This window comes from Gadus chalcogrammus, chromosome 8 (genome assembly GCF_026213295.1).
Source record: "Gadus chalcogrammus isolate NIFS_2021 chromosome 8, NIFS_Gcha_1.0, whole genome shotgun sequence".
Classification (NCBI taxonomy): domain Eukaryota; kingdom Metazoa; phylum Chordata; class Actinopteri; order Gadiformes; family Gadidae; genus Gadus; species Gadus chalcogrammus.
The window spans coordinates 9,923,514-9,943,856 of NC_079419.1; the positions used below are offsets into that span (position 1 = coordinate 9,923,514).

General features: G+C 46.2%; 1 protein-coding gene across 2 annotated transcripts; it reads left to right on the top strand.

Moving 5' to 3' along the window:
* The first annotated feature begins 3,200 nt into the window (after positions 1 to 3,200).
* On the top strand, positions 3,201 to 19,688 carry cc2d1b (coiled-coil and C2 domain containing 1B). 2 transcript variants are annotated; one of them, XM_056596122.1, is made up of 26 exons: positions 3,201 to 3,298; positions 3,628 to 3,738; positions 3,876 to 4,020; positions 4,511 to 4,614; positions 4,740 to 4,859; positions 5,273 to 5,404; positions 6,038 to 6,272; positions 6,752 to 6,870; positions 8,106 to 8,184; positions 8,719 to 8,778; positions 9,927 to 10,093; positions 10,837 to 10,909; positions 11,693 to 11,814; positions 12,364 to 12,484; positions 12,842 to 13,014; positions 13,436 to 13,561; positions 13,742 to 13,800; positions 14,836 to 14,952; positions 15,234 to 15,307; positions 15,449 to 15,507; positions 15,597 to 15,648; positions 16,198 to 16,297; positions 17,161 to 17,251; positions 18,131 to 18,253; positions 18,655 to 18,698; positions 19,046 to 19,688. In XM_056596122.1, the coding sequence occupies exons 2-25, from the start codon at positions 3,679 to 3,681 to the stop codon at positions 18,664 to 18,666; spliced, it is 2,523 nt and encodes an 840-aa protein (XP_056452097.1). In that variant the 5' UTR covers positions 3,201 to 3,298; positions 3,628 to 3,678; the 3' UTR covers positions 18,667 to 18,698; positions 19,046 to 19,688. The 2 variants fall into 2 exon arrangements, with proteins under 2 accessions (XP_056452097.1, XP_056452096.1); XM_056596121.1 differs by having other exon boundaries at positions 3,222 to 3,528.
* The last annotated feature ends 655 nt before the right edge of the window (positions 19,689 to 20,343 follow it).

Sequence of the window (20,343 nt, forward strand, 5' to 3'; positions counted from 1 at the left end):
AAGACAGCGTCGTCACCCTTCAACAGATTTTTTTTTCAGACAGGATATGGCCTGTTTATGTGTCCTCTTGTCATGTACTACATTTGTGTGTGGGGGGGGGGGGGGGGGGGGAGGAGTTCAATAAGAAGGAGAAGGAGGTGGCTGGACAGCGTGAGGAGTAGCAGGCGAGGGGAGCGTTGAAGGAGGAGTAACAACTGAAGTGGTGCCAGTTTTTTTTTTTACCACAATACGGTCCAACAGCATCCCCTGGTAGCTGAATGGTGGAAGTGAGGCCGCAATATAGTCAAACACAATATTCTGGTGGTGGGACTGCGGCTGAAAGTGGAGCATCGATACCGTCAGTCCAATCTCTGATGGTTGGATGAGGGAAGCATAGCGGTTCTGTTTACTTGGTGTTGTTTGGCTATGAATTTTGCAAATACCAGGTATGTTGGTGCAGTAAAGGGCAATAGACAGGATATTACTAAAATAAATAAATAAATGTTATACTTTTGAAATATAATCATTAAATGTGTGTCAGTATGTGTGACTTTATTGAAAAGTGGGTTTAAAGTACAAGGAATTTGCATTGGAAATTGTTGCAAAAAGTAATAACCTAATTAACAGTAATAAACGCATCGAAAATAGAAAAAAAAGTAGCCTACTATCCAAAAAGAGACATAAATATAAAATGTGATGATTTGTCATAGGACTCAATGAAGGAACGTGCGCATCTACAAAATATGGGCATTGGAATGTGCAGATGTTCTGTTCACTGTATTGTATGTTTAACAATATGTGTATTGTGCCTGATATAGTCCAGAGAACTGTGCGTTAATGTGAAGCATTTAATTAGACCGTTTTGCGGAGAGACCCTGCGTTAATGTAAGGTCGGGGGCGGGTCTTGGCCTTTGCTGATCATGACGCTGCAGGAGCCTTATGCGACTAACGTTTGAAGGGCAGGGGCGAAAAAAGGCACATTCTGCAGAACATGGGGCCCAACCAGCGTGCAAAAAGCTATGATGCATCATGTATGGCACTTTCTCTCGTATTCATCACTAGTCTAGAGGGCACTTTTTTTCAACCATGGAGGCACTGTAAGGACGTTAAGAGGGCACTCATTGAGGCACGTTATCGAATTTTCTTGCTCTAGAGGGCTCATCATCCTAATTTATTGTATGAAGGGGCACCAGAGGGCACCCATATAAGGCACTTTCTCTCGTATTCGCCACGCTTGAGGGCACTTTTTCCAACCATGGAGGCCCAACCGCACCAAGCCAGCAAAGACGCGAGTCAGAATCACCGAAGTACAAGTAAGCCAACAGAGGGCGCTGTTTCCACCATGTTTTCTGTACATTGGCAGGGATTTGAAGAGGCCACTTTATAACAGGGCTCAGGAAACAGTGTAGTACTATTTTGAAGGCGGGCTTCGTCTCGTGTCAAGGTGCGTTGACACTATTTCCCCGGCAGGTTCCTTGTGCGCGGAGCTGCCCCTGCTCGTCCAGGAGGCTGTGGAGACGAAGTGGCCCTTTGTGCCGGAGAAGTGGCCGTACAAGGTAGGGCTGAACAGCACAAAAAAAGGTATAATTGTTCTTAATCAATTCATTCTAATTGATCATCAATGAGCAGATGGATAACTTTTTTTCTTTAACTTTTTCTTCTTCTTCATTGAAACGGCATCCTGGTCAGAGAGGGCATCCTGGTCAGAGAGGGCCGGTCTTCATCAGACCCCAATCGGTTCAAGAGTCAGCTCCACGATATCCACCTATGCCGCTCCAGGGGGTGCTAAAGGGCCTCAAAAGATGACAATCTTTTTCAGCAAAAAATAGTATCCAGACCGAGTTTGAAACGGTTATTACTAGAGGTCCAATATTTGATAGCAGGTTTAAGTAAGGCTATATGTATGATATACCATACATAATATCATTACTTGACCCTTTTTGTATTGGTCAATTTCGATTATTTCCAATTGAATCAAATTAATTTAACATTAAATAGTAGGCTATATGTCAACGGCATTATTAAATAATAGACTCATAATAGACATAATAGACTCATACCAATATATTTTGTCACTTATATATTTATAAAAAAATAATAAATAGAAAACCAGCTGCTTTGAGGCTTCCCTTTGCCGGTTCAATGGGGGAGATCCCTTTACTGGGTTTCTATAACCAGGCCCATCATTAATGCTGAACGAAAGGCTTCATTCTTCATACACAACACTGGGTCCAGTTCTACCTGCAGGAGAAACACTGCCATGTTGACTGTTAAATCTGACTGGCTACAAAGCAAGAGGCCACAAAAAAACAGTAAGCCAATTAATTTATGCTATTCTCTACATTAAGGCATCAATGTATATATTTATACTATCATGCTGCAGAACAGTAAGGTTAAATTGCTTTAAAAAACCGTAATGTTTTTCTAACCCTTTTTTCCACATTATTGACCATTTAATCTTATTATGGTGATAATTGTGATCATTATTGTTGCGGTTGTTAATTTTTGTTTATTCTTTTTTGAAACTGCTTTACTTTCTTATGTAGGCTCCTGCACCTCCATTGAAGCGTCATACCTTCTTGGGCAGGCTTCAAACTAAACATTAGCTTGGAATCTTGTTCAACTGTTTGTGTTTACCATTGTACTTGAAGAAGGATGAAGACAACCACATCCTGAGCCTCCAGTTCAGATGGAAGGGACTGGTGAAGCCACTAGTGGACTCTTCACCGGGGTAAGTCATACACTTTAAATGACCCTATGTTCACCATTGTCTCCCTGATGTCCAAGCTGAAGATGACGAAAGTGCAGGTAAATATGAAAGAATATGTGTTGGAGCTGGTTGGATATATATTGGCATGGCCAATCTATTAGGACATCCTATTCCAAGTTGCACAGCAACAACAACAGAGATTTGTTTAATTTCTTCATGCCAACATGCTTTATATATGTTGTATTATTATTTTGTGGGAAAGAAAGATGTTTAAACCCTTGACACAATGTAGCGTTGTGAAATGTATTTAGTTTATGCAAAGCCTAAAACAAGAAGTGCATTAAGGTCAATATTATGTTGAATTAGTTATCATATATGTATGTACCAAGTCAACTAAAATCGTTTTTGTAAAAATAAATGATGTTGTTTGACAGTTTTGTTTCTGAGTCATAAATTCAAATTTCCAGTCACCAGCCCACCACCGTTATGACTTCATGCATGTCCCAAAATGCTCCCACTTCCTGAGCATGCGCACTGAGAAAGCGATGGTAGGGGAAAACAAAACTGACCGCATCTCCGGGACTGACGGGATAAGTGACGAATGAACAGGTAGAGTAACGAGCGTTTCGACAAGTAGGAGAAAATAATTCTCCCAACCATAACAGAAACCTAATCCAGACGATAATCGGATGCCTGTAACGACCGACACCTTCCATGGGAGTGCATGTTTATGAACTTTAGCTTAGCTAGCCGCTATGACAGCCAGCGAGGCTAACTTCAACGCTGGTGAACGCTAGCTGTGAATGATAGAGGAAGCCAGGGCACTGCTCGCTGCTAGGGTGAGGCACCTGACGAGCCCTCACATGACGCTATGAACCACATGCTTGTTTACATTGGATGCACTCAGATGGTCCGTTGTGTGTGTGTGTGTATTTTAGGTTTATATTCCACAGCTTCATGTCAAGTTGGGATTGTTGACAAGCCAAAATATGTTCGGGAAGAAGAAGGCACCGATGCCCAAGGGTCACGGAGCTGCTGCAGCCAAAAAGGTAAAGGAGGCTTAGAAGTGAATTACTTATTCTGAAATCCACATATATCTATCAGTACGTCTAGTTGGCCAAGTAGCTATGTATAAAGCTAAGTATGAAGCAATGTATAAAATGTGATCATTACGTCATCGTTACAGATGGGTCTGTTTGTTGACATGAGCCCAGAGGAGATGCTTATGGGAATGGACGATAACCTGGACGACCCGTCCCTAGAGGCAGAGCTTGCTGCAATCACTGGGGACAAACCCCCTGCTGGTGGGAGGGCAAAGCCGAAGGGCAAAGGTTAGAACCACCATCTGTTAATTTTACTCAAAAACTGTACTTTCAGTAGATGTTGTGTATAGTGAGTGCTGCATTGCTGCTGTGTATACAGTGATTCAATGCTGTTGCGCTGGCCTGAAATAACCACCCCCCACTCATTTGAATATAACATGGATATGTGGCATTATGTATTACATGTGGCATTAAATAGATACATGTGACATGATGAACTAAAATGCCCCTGAAAAAAAAAAAAAACGTAGTCCTTTTAAAATACATATATTTATTTATTTAAATATATTGATACATTTAGATATTTATATTTCTTGACATATTTATTGCCTCTTTTAATTATTTCATAGGCATATTTATTTATTTAATATTGACTCGAATGACATTCCAAAACAGGCTTCTTAAAACAATTGTGAGAATAGGATTGTACTACAAGTCATTCATGTCAACAGTCATCTTAAACGTTAAGATATTTAAGGGATACCATTTGTTTGCACAGCCCCTTTGCCAATGGAAGACATCGCAAGAATGGCCGACGACTGTATGAAAGACTTGGACGAAGAGGACGACGATGATGACCTGGAAGATGACGAGGATCTTCTGGTTGGTTCGCCTCCACACGTCGTTGTCACTCAATTACAGCCCGTGCATAGTAAACCATAAATCAGAACCTGCTTCTGGTGTTACTTCTGCGTCGCGTGACTATTCTCACTGTCGATTAAAACCAGGCCGAGTTACAGGAAGTGGTTGGTGAGGAGGAAACGGGGGAGGCCATGAAGGCGGACTCCACTTCCACTGTCACTGCAGAATCTTCTCCAGCGAACACACCACGGTCCCCGACAGCGCAGGTGGGTGCTGCTCTTGACAGTCGTGCTTCTCAGACACTGAAACGAGACCTGCAGAGTGATGCTGTATGGTATACCAAGAGATCTTTGAAAACATTCTTCTCGTACCTGCCTTGCGTCCTAAACCAGTTAAGTCGGAACGGATGCGAGCAGCTAGATTATTTTTAGTTTTACGGTAACACTGCCTTCTTTGCATCGCCAAAGCGTGGACGTAACAAACTTTTTTAGCAACATTTGACCATGACTTACTGTATGAAATGGTTCATCCAATTGAATAGGTTCTTCTGATTTTGTTCTGATTTTGTCCTGTGATTGTTCAACAAGCTGCCTCCAACCACCAGTGATCCAGCGTTTCAGCTGTGTTTCCTCACCCTTCCCTGGTGGTTATATTTCTTGTACTTTCCCCCGTACATCAGGAGCCCTCCTCAGCCCCAGGCAGTCTGCAGCGCACCCTGGAAGAGAGGAGAGCCATGTACAAGACGGCCCTGGAGAACGCCAAGGCCGCCGGAGAGTCCTCCAGAGTGAGGCGATACGACCGAGGCTTGAAGGTGGGAAGGGTTCAACCACCCAGTTCTTTCAGGGCTGCGCTAGCAACAACTCTGAACTCTCCCTTCAGAGTTGACTCTTGGAAAATTCAGGTCTCTAAAGGGTTCAATAGGCGAGGAAGATGCAAGGATGCTTGCAGGAACCCTTTCAATTTATTTATATTTTTATACATTTTATACTATTTATTTGATTTAGCTTACCAATAACTTGTGAAAAACGGATTGAAAAACCCAATTATACTGTGTTAAAGTATGTGTCTGCAATAGTTGCCAGTAAACCAAATGCCAACTGACTTACGTGTGTCATAGATGTGTGAACCACAGAGATGTGGTTCAAAACATCTACATCTACGGTTCAAAAGCACACCTGCTTTTGAACCACATCTATGACCCAAACAGACAATCTCCGAGATTGCCACTATACCAAACATAGTTAACAAAGGCATTATAGTGTATCTTAGAGAACAAAGTATTTCTGGCTCTGACGTCAGTACTCGCTCATGTCCGTTCTAAGCTTTGAAAGAACAGCCACTTTTATATATTTGGATTTTTATATTTGTTAAAAATCCGAACGTATCTCAACAACGTTGAGATACGTTCATCACAAATATAAAAATCGGGTCTAATCTCCCAAAGACCCTGGAGACCATGTTGACGGCGGTGACCAAGGGCCGCAGCGTGAACGAGGCAGACGTCCCCCCTCCGGTGTCCACCGGGGCCCCCCAGTCCCAGGGGCCTGCCCCACCGCGCCCCGTGGACCCCCAGCACGCCCCCGCAGACCAGCAGGGAGAGCCAAGCAAGGAAGAGGAGTGCTCTTCGTCCACCCTGAGCAGCCTGTCGTCCCCTGTGGCGGAGGCAAAGACACCCACGGGTCAGTACAACTCCGTTATGGGTTTCCCGGCAGACCATTTATTTACACTCTTTTTCATATCTGACTTTTTCGCTGCAACCTGATCTTAAAAACAGAGAGTCAATGAAATAAAAAATAAAATTCAAATAAATGAAGGCGGCAGGATTGTGTTGCTTAGTCGGCCGCCTAAGCTGTAAAGTGCTGTCGGAAACCCTGCTGTTGATCCGATGACCGTAGATGGAGGTGGATCGTTGTTAAGTTTTAGATAACTGCATTTCATGTAGGCCGTCAGATTTATAGAACGATTCAATAACATGTACCAAAATTGTTGTCAGTACGTGTTCAAACAAATTACTGTGTGTGTTGTGTGTGTGTGTGTGTGTGTGTGTGTGTGTGTGTGTGTGTGTGTGTGTGTGTGTGTGTGTGTGTGTGTGTGTGTGTGTGTGTGTGTGTGTGTGTGTGTGTGTGTGTGTGTGTGTGTGTGTGTGGTGATGCCACAGTGGATGAGGCAACCAGGAACATGCTGCTAGAGAGGCAGAGGGAGTACAGGGTGGCCGCGCTACGGGCCAAGAAGCAGGGAGCAGTGGAGCAGGCCAAGCTCTACGTGAGGACCAGCAAGGTACGTCCAGACACTATGGGTCAGTCCCCAGATTAGGCTATGGCATGAGATTGGCTTCAACCTATTACCATCTTGCATTGTAGTGGGATTTTAGTAATATAACTGCATATCTGTGATTTTGTCATTGACTGACATCGAGTTAGTATATAAACTAACAGTTGGTCCCGTTGACTCTGTACATTTTGCGATTGTGAATGGATAGATTCAGCTAGTTTTTATACTGCATGTAATAAGATTGAATCAGTGTTTGATATGTTTTGCCTTCCTTGTTAGAAGGACTGTGTAAAATAACATCCCCCTTGTTTCAGTGCTCTAACTCGATAATACAAAGGCTCTTACAAGTTTACGTTTGTAATTTGGCTTTGATGAGTGGTGCCCTAGCCTGCATACTCCATTCTCCTCCCACTGTGGTATAATCCTACCTATATCAAATACCAATCCAGCCTTTGCTTTGCATAGGGTTTAATTTGTGTGTGTGGTATCAACGCATACAAAGGCTTGTGTTAGTGAAGAGATGGAACTCAAAACTGCTCGTGGTCTGCTTAGTCTTTGAGAACCGAGCAACAGGTTTAGCAGCAATGTTGGAACCAACACTGTGCAGTGTTTGTTCAAAGGACCATCTGCTTCTGCATTATTCTCAGGCAGAAAGACTCTGGCTTCAAAGTGTATCCATCGGTATACTAGTGTGATTTGCTTTCTGTCTATTTTGGGTGAATAAGAGTCTTAAGAGCTATACAATGACATGTATTACACGAAAGGCTTCAGGTGTGATGCCGTTACTGGTTGGCTTTAGTGTTTTATAACGAGGCCGTAAAGCAAACAGATCCAACCACAACCACAAGCACACTGTCGTTGTAGCTTTATAGAAATAACTACAATATCTCTGTTTGAAATCACATGTCGCTCTTCAATTCTGACCCCACGTTGTACTGCTATGAGTCCATCCAAAATGCCCATGCAATATCCCCCTTGGTTCAGGAGCAGCAGAAAAAAAACAAATTCCCCACGTGCAGGTTATTAGACCCAACTAACTCCTGGAGGCCTTTCGCTTCCCCTGCACCTGTCCACTGGCCGGTGTCTCACAGTTAGGCCAGACATCTGAAAGACGACTGTGTGTGTGTGTGTGTGTGTGTGTGTGTGTGTGTGTGTGTGTGTGTGTGTGTGTGTGTGTGTGTGTGTGTGTGTGTGTGTGTGTGTGTGTGTGTGTGTGTGTGTGTGTGTGCTTGTGTGTGTAGAAGTTTGATGCAGTGATCGAGGCGCTGGAGCACGGAGCGGCCATGGACCTGAGCGGCTTACCGCCTCCCCCACCACTGGGTGAGAATTGTCTTGTTTTGAGGGGTGGGGGGATTGTATTTTCATTTGCCATAGCAAATACGTCCGCGTCTGATTGGACGTTTTACTAAATACAAATGCCATGGTCAGATTTCGCCATGGCGCAGTGAAACACCCTGTGGTATTGTTGTCAAAGGTCCAATGACATGCCACCAGGTGTGAGTGTGATAAGCCGCTACAAGCCGTTTTGAATATCGGTCCCTTACGACATCACAGGTGGGCGTGTCCACCTGTGATGTGTGACGGATAGATGAGCAACGTTTGCTTCAGTCCACTCAGTAGGCTGGTCGACTGATCAGCATACATTTAGGTGGACAAGCCCACCTATGATGTCATAAGCGCCAGTTTTTCGGCTTGTAACGGCTAATCACACTCACGCCTGATGGCATGTCATGGGACTTTAAAAAAAACATGGCTGATACAACTTCTATGTATTACTATGCAGCCAGTAATTCAATAGAAGTCAAAGAAGAGTACGTATCATTTGAAGTGATGTTGGATTCTGGTACCTTGCAGATGAAGGAGGGAGCTCAGCTCCAGCTAAGGAGTCTTCTGTGGCACAACCCTCTGAACCAGGTGATAACATTGTGTGTGTGTGTGTGTGTGTGTGTGTGTGTGTGTGTGTGTGTGTGTGTGTGTGTGTGTGTGTGTGTGTGTGTGTGTGTGTGTGTGTGTGTGTGTGTGTGTGTGTGTGTGTGTGTGTGTGTGTGTGTGTGGTATTCCTACTGCGAGTCCAAAATAAGAATAACAACCCAAAAATCCCTCGTCGGACGTCACCAAGATATATTCCTGCATCACATGCAAGTTTGTACTACTACATAAAAAAAAGCTCCAACAGTTAAGAGCTTGTTTCTACGTGACTAGTTTGTCAGGTATTAAACTTTCATGTCACCAGCTTTGGATATTACACTACTAAGGGCTGGTTATGGTCCTACGTTCAGGCAACGCAAGGGGGTTACGGACCCCTTATGTCCTTGCGGACCCTCCTTGCGACCACCGCAAGGGCCTGACGTGCGCCTCCCAAAAATTGTAGCCTTCCGTCGAGGCGGCAGCAAGGGCTGCGACTGGTCCGCTCACTAAAACCCGACGCAGGACCATAAAGGTTCTAGACCGCGTCGAAGCATCTGCGTGGTCATTGCGTTGCGGGAACGCGGAACCATAATCACCACTTAAGTGACTAGTTTGTCAGATATCAGAACCTACATTTCACCAGCTTACTATGTCACTCTATTATTCATTACGTATCACCTGTTTGTCTCTGCCATGTAGAGCGTAAACAGGAAGTACTTCTGGCTGGAGGGATCTCTTAACTCATTATCCCCCCCCCCCCGCATTTTGTAGGCTAAATAGATTCAAGTAGTTCCGCTATCGATTAAGCTACTTAATGGAGGGAGCTTTTCCTGATGGAACAGTGCAATAACTGGTGGGGGGGCAATAGTGCAATAACAAGTGGGCAGCGCAATCATCCTTATGGATGCATTTTTTATACTACTTACTTATTGGTGGAACTCTAGGGGTGTGTGTGTGTGTGTGTGTGCGCTTGGGCAGTGCCTAGACTGTTTTTTATAATGGGTTTCAGAGTGGGGGTGATGCCATGTGTTTGAGTAGTGCCGTGTGTTTCATGTTTTATGTATGTCTATGTAAAATCTTTATGTATGTGTCGCCGATGCTCTCTGTGTGCTCAAAGCAAAGACAATTAAATGCTTACTTTGCTCTTTACCTAGTGCCTGCGGCAGCCCAGGCAGCTGGCCCCCCCACGGCCCCCCCCACGGCCCCCAGGGACGTGCTAGAGGCCCTGGAGCAGCGGAGGGCCAAGTACGCCGAGGCCAGCGCCCAGGCCAAGGCCGGCGGGGACGACCGCAAGGCCCGCATGCACGACCGCATCGCCAAGGTGAGCGGGCCGCGCTGGGGCAGCCTCACAGCCTGCGTGCTAAACAACAGTTTTGTCGTACCACTTTGCTGCGTTGTCGGACAGACGTGTATTTTTTACCACAAGCATTTCTTTCCCCAAAAAACAACGACAAAAAATAAATAATAAAATTAAAGGGTGTATCAGCGATGATGGGTGACGTCACTTCTGTTGTATTTGACCCCAAACAAACAGAGCCAGCTCGCCCCTCCCTTCGGCGTTTTCGTGCATCCAGTAAAAACGATCACGAATAACCCCAGCGCATAACCCCACAACACCCACCCCTTGTCGGTGATTGTTTGGAATACTATTCATTAAGGTTTTGATTGTATGTTTTTTTTTCATTGGTTTTTATGTACGATCTCGGGGCACAGGCTGCCTACAGAGAAGCGTTTTTTTGACGGCCTGCTTATGGGGCGGCCAGCTAGCGGATCATGAGGAAAGATCCGATGAATGTGACCATTTATGTTTCGGCCTAGAACCGCTGATAAAACCGTGAACATAAAACGTCAGTGTCATATGCCCAGACTCCTCCCTGAGCAGACTGCCCCAGATAATTTTTGTTCACCACCCCAACGGGGGATGTGTTACTGTCAACTGATCTTCAAACCACCGGTCCTCTACCAACCCGTGTCAATGCTCCCGTGGACGTCCATGTAAAATAGCACTTGCAAATCGCCGGAGGGTCCCTGACTGAAACCCTTCTTCCCGCTGACTTGCTACAGCAATACCAGAGTGCCATCCGAACACACAAAGCGGGGAAGCCGGTGAACTTTGAGGAGCTCCCCACCCCACCGGGTGAGAAACCCCCCCGTCTTCCCCTCCTGTCCTCCCAGTTGCAGGGGACATATTATACCACCAGGTGTGAGTGTGATTAGCCGTTACAAGCCGTTTTGGTAATGTGCCGCTTCTGACATCACAGGTGGGCGTGTCCACCTAGATGTATGACGGATAGATTTCAAACGGCTTGCAATGGCTAATCACACTCGCACATGGTGGAATATTATGTCCCCTTTAATTAACCACAGACATACGTTAACTTCTTATCAATAGCTGTCCATGTTTTTTCCAACCGCTGTGAAAATGACCAGTGGTAGTAGCCACTGACCACCTCTAGAGTCTGCGTGTGTTCTGCAGGATGCTGGGACTCTTTTGCATATATTTAAAGGAGTTGTAGACTGTGTAGAGAAACAAGTACGCATTCATACACAAACAGATGCCCACACAGCTGTGGATATTATCTTAAACTCGATAGGCGTCGGTAGCAGAATACGGTCATGGCTTGGAATAATGGTATAGTTGAATCTATTCCTTTTCTGATAATGTATCAATAGTGTAACGGCAGCTTAAAATACTTGAACTGGTGTTTAAACTTTACAGTAAACATATACCTGGCATGCTTTGTATGTTTTGGTTTGGTTTGCTTAGTTGCGAGTACTAATACTGCCTACGCATTCCATATTTCCAAACTTTAGGATACCTCACGTTTTTTGTTCTATGTTGCTGACTAGGATATTGATTTGATATAAAACAATGGAGACAAACCTCTCTGATAATCAAAACGCTGATTGTGTCCTCAAGGCTTTCCTCCAATCCCTGGCCAGAAGGGGGCGGGAGCTGATCAGGGATTGGCTGCTGCGCTGGAGACAGCCAATCAGCTTGCCACGACCGACCCTGCAGATGTGGATGAGGACGGAGAGGAGGTAGGTCAACATTCGTGGAGCCACCTACCATGTCTGGTTTCACCACGCCACTTGTGAAGCGTTTCAGCTGTGCTTCCTCACCCTTCCCTGGGTCATCCTAGGGCTGGGCGATTTGGCCAAAAACCTAACATGATTATCGAATTTAAGAGATTATTTCCTTCAAGTGAAAAATACATTTTTTTTTTTAAGTTTGGATTTTATTTGAAGAATAACAATGATCAACAAAAGAAAAATAAGTAAAACACTTCTCCCACTTTGGTGCGTGCCTCCGTTTAAGATGTTGGAATACATGTGATGTGCTTCCCCCTATGGTTGCCTCAGACTTTAAGCAAACTCTACCACTCTCTTTTTTCACTGCATGTTGATATTTAACCCAAAAAACGTCAAACTAACCCTAACCCTAACCCTAACGTCATTATTTTTATTTATTCTTTTATAATCGATTTTGTTGAAAAAAAAAATCGTCCTAAACCATTCATTCGAATTATGATTAAAAATGGGTTAATCGTCCAGCTCTAAGTCACCCTAGTTCCTTCCTCTCGACCTCAGGACCAGGTCTCTCCCACCAAGCCCACCATGGCGGTGCCCCCCATGGTGCAGCCACAGCGGAAGAAGTCCAGCGCTTCCTCCCCTGACAGTGAATCTGCCAAAGAGGGACTTTCACCCACAGGTCAGACCCTCAGAAACACTTGTACAGCTCCCTTTTTAATTTAGAGACAATTTTCAATTGGTTATATATAGTGTCTGCTTAGCTCAGGAGGTAGAGCGGGTTGACTTGTAACCGGAAGGTTGCTAGTTCGATCTCGAGTGTCGAGGTGTCCCCTGAGCAAGACACCTCACCCTAACTGCTCCCAACGAGCCGGCTGTCTGTTTGTGTATGAACAGTCGCTTTGGATAACAATGTCCGCTGAATGCCATAAATGTGACTGGTTATGTTTATTGATGGGCCCACTGGCAAAGCCAAATCAAACACAGCCTGAAAGAGAGTGTGTGTGTGTGTGTGCGTGTGCGTGTGTGTCCGGTGCAGGCACACAGCAGCTGGACTTCCTGGAGGGCCGCAGGAAGCAGTACATGAGGGCGGCTCTACAGGCCAAGCAGAAGAAGGACTTGGAGCAGGCTAAGGGCTTCCTCCGCTCCGCCAAGGCCCTGGAGCCCCTGATAGAGGCGGCACGGGCCGGAAACCCCGTGGACATCAGCAAGGTGTCTCCCACTGCCCCTCTGGGCCTCGGTCGCCTAACGGCCATCTTGGTTGCTAATCGCTAACTGGGTGATGCAAAGTTACAGATTAGAACAGGACACGGCTTGAATCTTTGTCGACTCGCATTAAACTTTTGTGTTGCGGGATACCTTCGTGTTATCTTATCTAGTTTAGTCTACTAACCCTACCCTGTAGAAATCAATTCGGTAAATCGTCTTCTGAAGGATGCGTTTGCGTATTACTTTATTTTCTGAAGAATCGGTATGTATCGGTAACAAAACAAAAAAAAAACTGCGTAACTCCACTTCCTTGTTTCCGGCCCAGTCACTGTGCCGTTTCCCCCCTTGGGAGTTCGGCGATAGGATTGTCAAACTTCTGGATGGGAGATTAGTTCAATACTAATGCGTATGCTGTGTGTTCCAGGTGCCGTCGCCCCCTGGTGACGAGGATGAGGACTTCATCCTCGTGCACCACAGTGATGTGCAGCTCTCGGAGAAGGCAGAGGAGGTCTACGCACAGCTCCTCAAGATCCTCAAGGAACAACACGAGGTAGAGCGCTGGTTCGCTGTTGCCATTTTGATAACGGCATGTTATAGTGGGTTATTATCACATTTAATTATGTATTCATACTGCTGTAGTTTCTTGAACTTTCTTCTCTCTTTTGTTATATGTTGTTTCTTTGGGGCCTTGCAGATATTTTATCGTGTGTCTTTTGTGCCCCTCGTCTAGAAATGTCGGACCTACTCCAAACAATTCACACACCTGGGGAACATCACAGAGACGACAAAGTAAAGTATTCTTTACATTTCTTTAAAGTTATTTGCTGGCTTGTGTAACAGTAAGTTGTAGCTCTGAAGGTGCGTTCACACCAAACGCGAAGGGACGACACAATCCCATACAAAGTGGATGTAGAGACGCGAATTGGGTGAATTATTCGCTAGAGAAAACCGGCGACAAGTTTTGATTTGTCGCACCACACTTTTGCCCTGCGCGGGCGAGCCCGTTCACGAGGATTTGCAGCGCGACGAATTCGCTCGAGTTGAAATATTTCAACTCTTCCGCAGCATTCGCGTGATGACAGCCAATCAGCGTTCAACAGCGTGGCCACTGAGTGACATGTGTAACGTAACAGCCAACTAGCGTTCAACCGGCCAACCGTTCCCTGCAGTGCAGTTCGGCGTGAACCACAGCAAATTTGCCTGACAAAACTTGCACAGCGACAGTTTATGATTTGTTGCGCGACAAAACTTGGGCGACAACGCGAACGGGCGACAAATGTGTCTTCTGGTGTGAACGCACCTTGACGTTGGAGGAGAATTGCACGTGTCCTCCTACAACTAAACTCGCTCTCACAAAGCACCTAACTGGACTCAGCCTTAAAGGTTGTATCAGCGATGTTAGGCCGAAACATAAATGATGACATTCATCTGATCTTTCCAACCGATCCGCTAACTGGCCGCCCCATAAGCAGGCCGTCAGTAAAAACGCGTCTCTGTAGGCAGCCTATGCTCCGAGATCGCACACAAAAACAAATGGTACTACCAACCACTCAAATCCTAAATAAATGGTATCCAAACCAATCACCGACAAGGGGTGGGTGTTGCGGGGTTTTGCGCTGCGTTCATGGTCGTTTTTACTGGATGCACAAAACACTGAAGGGAGGGGCGAGCTGGTTTGGTTTGTTTGGGATCTCGCTTCCATTACCAACTGAAGTGACGTCACCCAACAGTGCTGATACAACCTTTAAGGGAACCCACATAGAATCTCTCCAACGCCGTCTGTCTGACTCCCTGCCCCCCCTCCCCGTCTCCGTGTCCTACCAGGTTCGAGAAGATGGCCGAGAGCTGTAAGAAGAACCTGGAGATCCTGAGGCTGTCGCAGGCGCGGGGGCTGGACCCCCCCAAGCACCACTTTGAGGAGAGGACCCATCGCACCGTCAGGTAGGGGGACACCACAGACCCAGAGCCCGGTCCGAGCCCCGTCCTGACGCCTTCTGTCCTGACGGCTTCTGTCCCGACCGTGTTCCTCAGCTAAGGCGTTCTGTCCCGACCGGGTTCCTCAGCTAAGGCGTTCTGTCCCGACCGGGTTCCTCAGCTAAGGCGTTCTGTCCCGACCGTGTTCCTCAGCTAAGGCGTTCTGTCCCGACCGTGTTCCTCAGCTAAGGCATTCTGTCCCGACCGTGTTGCTCAGCTAAGGCGTTCTGTCTTCTCCTTGCCCTCAGGATCTTCCCGGAGCTCAGCAGTACTGAGATGGTGGTGGAGTTGGTCAAAGGCTTGAATCTACCCGCTCCTAGTGGTAAGCGTCCGCACTGGTGCTCATTATGGGATGAGGGAGTGTTTAAACCTTTCTATAGGCCGTTCTAGTTAAATGGGCTTTTTCGCATGCACTCACATAGTTTCACTGTGGGGACTATTCAAAACAAATCCTCTCCTCTAGGTATCCAAGCAAATGACCTGGATGCATACGTCAAGTTTGACTTCCCCTATCCAAGCACAGTAAGTAGCGCACCCCAATGGGAAATCATTCCACCAGATTCCTGTGCACCTATTCCTTGTTTCAACACATCGGCTTCCTGTTTAACCAGGAGAAACCTCAATCCCATAAAACGGCGGTCATCAAAAACAACAATTCACCAGGTGAGCCACCACCTCTCAGAGGATGGGATTCCTGTGTGTCATTTAGGCTGAACGATTTGTGGAAATAATATTATTGCGATTATTTTGACCAATATTGCGATTGAGAATTAATATGCCGTTTTTTTAAAATTGATTAACTTCCTTATGTTATCTGTTTTATTCACTAAAAAGGCAATAAATCTTTCTTTAATATGACCAACACAACATTGGATGCAGTCAACACATAAACTGCTCTTTCCTTTAGGCCAGCTTTATGTGTTGAGATTAATTGTTTTGATAACCTTTAACCTATAATCTTTTTTACTGGATTGAATTGTAAAATAAAATAAATATTAATCTTGCTAATTTCCAGTCAGATACGATAACAAAACAAACCCCAAAAAAAACGGCCTATATTTTCTTATTTTTTTGCGCAGCCTTTGCGATTTGCATATCTCGTTCTATTACATCGCGATTTCGGTTTTACTTTGATTATTGTTCAGCCCTAGTGTCATTCAGCGGCCGGGCGGTCTGGTTACTGACGTGTTTGCCGTCGCTCTGCCTCCCCAGAATACAACCAGAGCTTCACGCTGACCATCAACCGCAACCACCGGGGCTTCAGGAGGGTGCTGCAGTCCAAGGGCCTCAAGCTGGAGGTCCTGCACAAGGGGTCCGTCTCAGACACACACACACAGACACACACACACTCAGAGACACACACAGAGACACACACACACACACACACATACACAGACAGACACACACACACACACACACAGAGACACACACACACAGAGACACACACAGACAGACAGACAGACAGACAGACAGACAGACAGACAGACAGACAGACAGACAGACAGACAGACAGACAGACAGACAGACACACACACACACACAGAGGCACACACACAGAGACACACACACAGAGACACACAGTCACAGAGACACACACAGAGAGACACAGAAACAGAAACACACACACACAGAAACAGAAACACACGCACACAGAAACAAGCAGAAACACACACAGACAGACAGACAGACAGACAGAGAGACACACACATACAGAGATAGACACACAAATGCAGAGAGACACACACAGACACAGACAGACAGACAGTCAGTTATTTTTAATTTGTTTGCCGCTCTACCATTTCAATCTTAGTTCAATGCAATCTGTGCTGTAAATATTTGGTCAAATGGACATTACTAGGTGCAGGTCATCATGACCTAGGTCAGGTCATCCAGCTTGACAAAAACATGAGTGTGGAAGAGAACGGCCCACAGTGCAGTAGGTTCATCCAAAGAGATCTCTGTACGGATCATGTATCCACACTGTGTCCGCATCGGTGACCATGGGCAACGAGCCCACCAAAACACCGAAACATATACAGCTATGTGCACAAACTCTGAATTAAGAAGCGGCTACACAAACAAGTGACCCTGACACCGATACGGAGGAGCTTTTGGTTGTTGTTGTTGTGGTGAGACGGTGATGTCATCCCCTCTCCCTTCGTCATGTGACCCCAGGGGGTTCCTGCGCAGCGACAAGGCGGTGGGCTCGGCCGTGGTGAAGCTGGAGCAGCTGGAGAGCCAGAGCGAGATCAGGGAGATCGTTGAGGTGAGGCCGCGTCCACCCTGCCGGCTCACAGTCCAACGGTGGAGGCTTAGCGGCTGGTTGTGGTCCCACGTTCACGCAACGCAATGACCACGCAGACGCTTCGACGCAGTCCTAAACCTGTATGGTTCTGCGTCAGGTTTTAGTAAGCGGACCAATCACAGCCCTTGCTGCTGCGTCACCTCGACGGAAGGCTAATATTTTTGGGAGGCGCACGTCAGGCCCTTGCGGTGGACGCAAGGAGGGTCCACAAGGACGTAAGGGGTCCGTAAACCCCTTGCGTTACGTGGACGGTGGGAACATAATCAGCCCTTTAGCGGTTAGTCCAAAGCAGCCCTGTGAAGCTGCAAACAATCAAAACAAGCAATCTGTGTATCTGAGTATCTGCAATAATAAATAGCTTTACAACCTAAACGATGAACGCGACTGGGCTGAGGAGCTATAGGAGTCAGAGATACATACATTTTACCATTTGCAAGGAAAGAAAAAGGTCAGGGTTACATATTAAAACCATTGCTTGTCCATTGCTGTCCTACTACTCAGGCAGATGAACAGGCAACATTCTTAAGGTGGGAGTGTGATAAGCCGTTACAAGCCGTTTGGGAAACCTGGTGGACACGCCCACTTGTGATGTCAGAAGAGGCAGATTTTCAAAACGGCTTGTAACGGCCAATCCCACTCGCACCTGGTGGCATAATGTATCACCTTTTTGAGGTGACCTTTGGACCCTGGTTACAGTAGATATCCTATATCCTCCTCGATTTGTTCTCTGTTCACCGTGAGCCCACAAGGCCCTAGCTTGTAGCTCCTAGCTTCTAGCTCCTAGCTTCTAGCTCGCAGCGCGCGTCTCTCACCAGCGCGTCGTCGTCTCCACGGTTACAGGTGATGGACGGCCGGAAGCACACAGGGGGCCGCATCGAGGTGAAGGTGCGTCTGAGGGAGCCTCTGAGCGGACAGGACCTGCAGACCTCCACGGAGCGCTGGCTGGTGCTGGACCAGTCCCAGGTAACCCCCCCCCCCCCGAGACCAGGCTCCAGTGCTACACCCTCTCATGTGCTTTTCAAAGTAAAAGATCGTAATTGTGGCCATATTGTCCTGCTTACCCCTGATGACAATTCTACCTCGATTCAATTTTTGTTATACTTATCTATATTATATATCTCTAACTCTATATCTCTCTATCTTGATAGATAGTATAATATCAATCTATCTAACAGTATAATATATACTGTTACATTGCCCGCCAGTATAATATAATATGTACTGTTAGTATATATTTATATTTTTGGAGAACACAACGGGTCAATGTTAAACGGTTCCGTCTTTTCTGTGATGTTTCTCAGAGAAGGGTTTAATTTTTGCCTTTGAGTGAGCCTCTCTTCGTTGCTTTTGTTTTTGTTCCACAGGTTCTTCTTTAGATGTTGCCGCAAGACTGAAGACGCCCTCCAAGGTACAGCACTAGTTCCATCCCTCTTCTTGCTATCTGGAGGGAAAGCACCTGATCAAAGGCCCGTTTACATGGAGTCTCAAAACACCCTGTTGTTCCTCTCTGTTGTTCCAGAGCTGTGTAGGGCTCGGTTCTTGCTATGTGCTCCTAATCGCTCATGATCTAAATTCTGCCTTGATTCAATATTTGTAGGGGTTCATATCAAAATTGTACTTGCTAATTGTCAACAAAACATGACTTGCTGTGCAACCCTCGGACTGAATAGCTTTTCCTATCCTATTCCCCTGGGAATGCGGGAGGACGTCTGTTATCCGTTCCATCTGATGGGATTCTTCTGACTTCTCTTCCAGACTCAAATCGCCTCTCCTCAGAGGCGATTTGTGGAGGCTTGGGAAGAGGAGGGAAGAGAGCCAGAGAATTCAAAGGAGGAAGAGGAGAAGGACAATTCCGATGTCTTCAGACACTTTCACTGACTTTCTGGGACGCCGTCGGCTGCTGAGAAACACACACGCACACGCACACAAACCCACACACTCGCACACCTGCCAGAGGGCGGTTATAGTGTGTCCTCCCAACTGAATCGCCTGGCTTCCTTTCCTCTTCGCTGTGTACGTTCTCACCTAGTTAATCAAGTTCAACACAATGCCATAGAATATGCATTTGCAGCGCTAGCACACTTCTTCCACAGTTTTCAATTTCAGCCATAATTGCTCCGTTACCGCCATACGCTTACACGTCAGGGAGAGGTCTGACTTCGGCCAATAGCGGCTTGCCACACGCACGCGGCTGTTACAATGCCCGCCGTTGGCCGGAGAATGACGATTCATTCAGCGAGTGTTGTGAACGAGCCGGTGAACGGTTAAAAGAGGCTTATGAGCAAGGTGACTTGAGGCTTGCTCTCCTCTCTCACACACACACACACACACACACACACACACACACACACACACACACACACACACACACACACACACACACACACACACACACACACACACACACACACACACACACACATGCACGCACACTTTCGACACACACCCCCAACACCAAGATCAAGCCCTAGAGACAGCAGTCAACCGGGGTCACTGCTGCTGAAGTAGTGAAATACCGTCACACACTGAAGGGTTGTATGACGTTACCTGGCACCTGTCTGGGCCAATCAGAAAGCAGCGTTAACCCAGGTGTGACTGAGCACAGTGCTGCCCCTGGGTTTGATGTTTGTGTTGATAAGAGGGCAGAGACTCGACGGGGAGTTCAGTCTGAACCGGCTGCCTGTAGATGAGCTTGTTTGTGTTGAAGAGTGTGTTATCGTCTCTGGACCCTTAGAATTTGCACTTCTGCACTAATACCAAAGTAATCACTGTTGCTGTAAAAAACAAATAATGCGAATTCGAAAGGGCCTTTGGGGGCCACTTTGGTAACCATAACAACGTGTGTGTGACTGGACATGGAAAAGTTCAGCTTTGTTGCGGGTATTTGAGACCCCCCCCCAATCTGCCGTCTCATATATATATATATATAAAATCTATTTATCAATGGAAGTGGGGGGGTTCTTAACAGAGACAGAGCAATGTTCGAAGGATAATATAAGTTGGCGGTACTATAAAAGGTTTCATGTGATTTGTTCATAGTAATTCAAATGGCA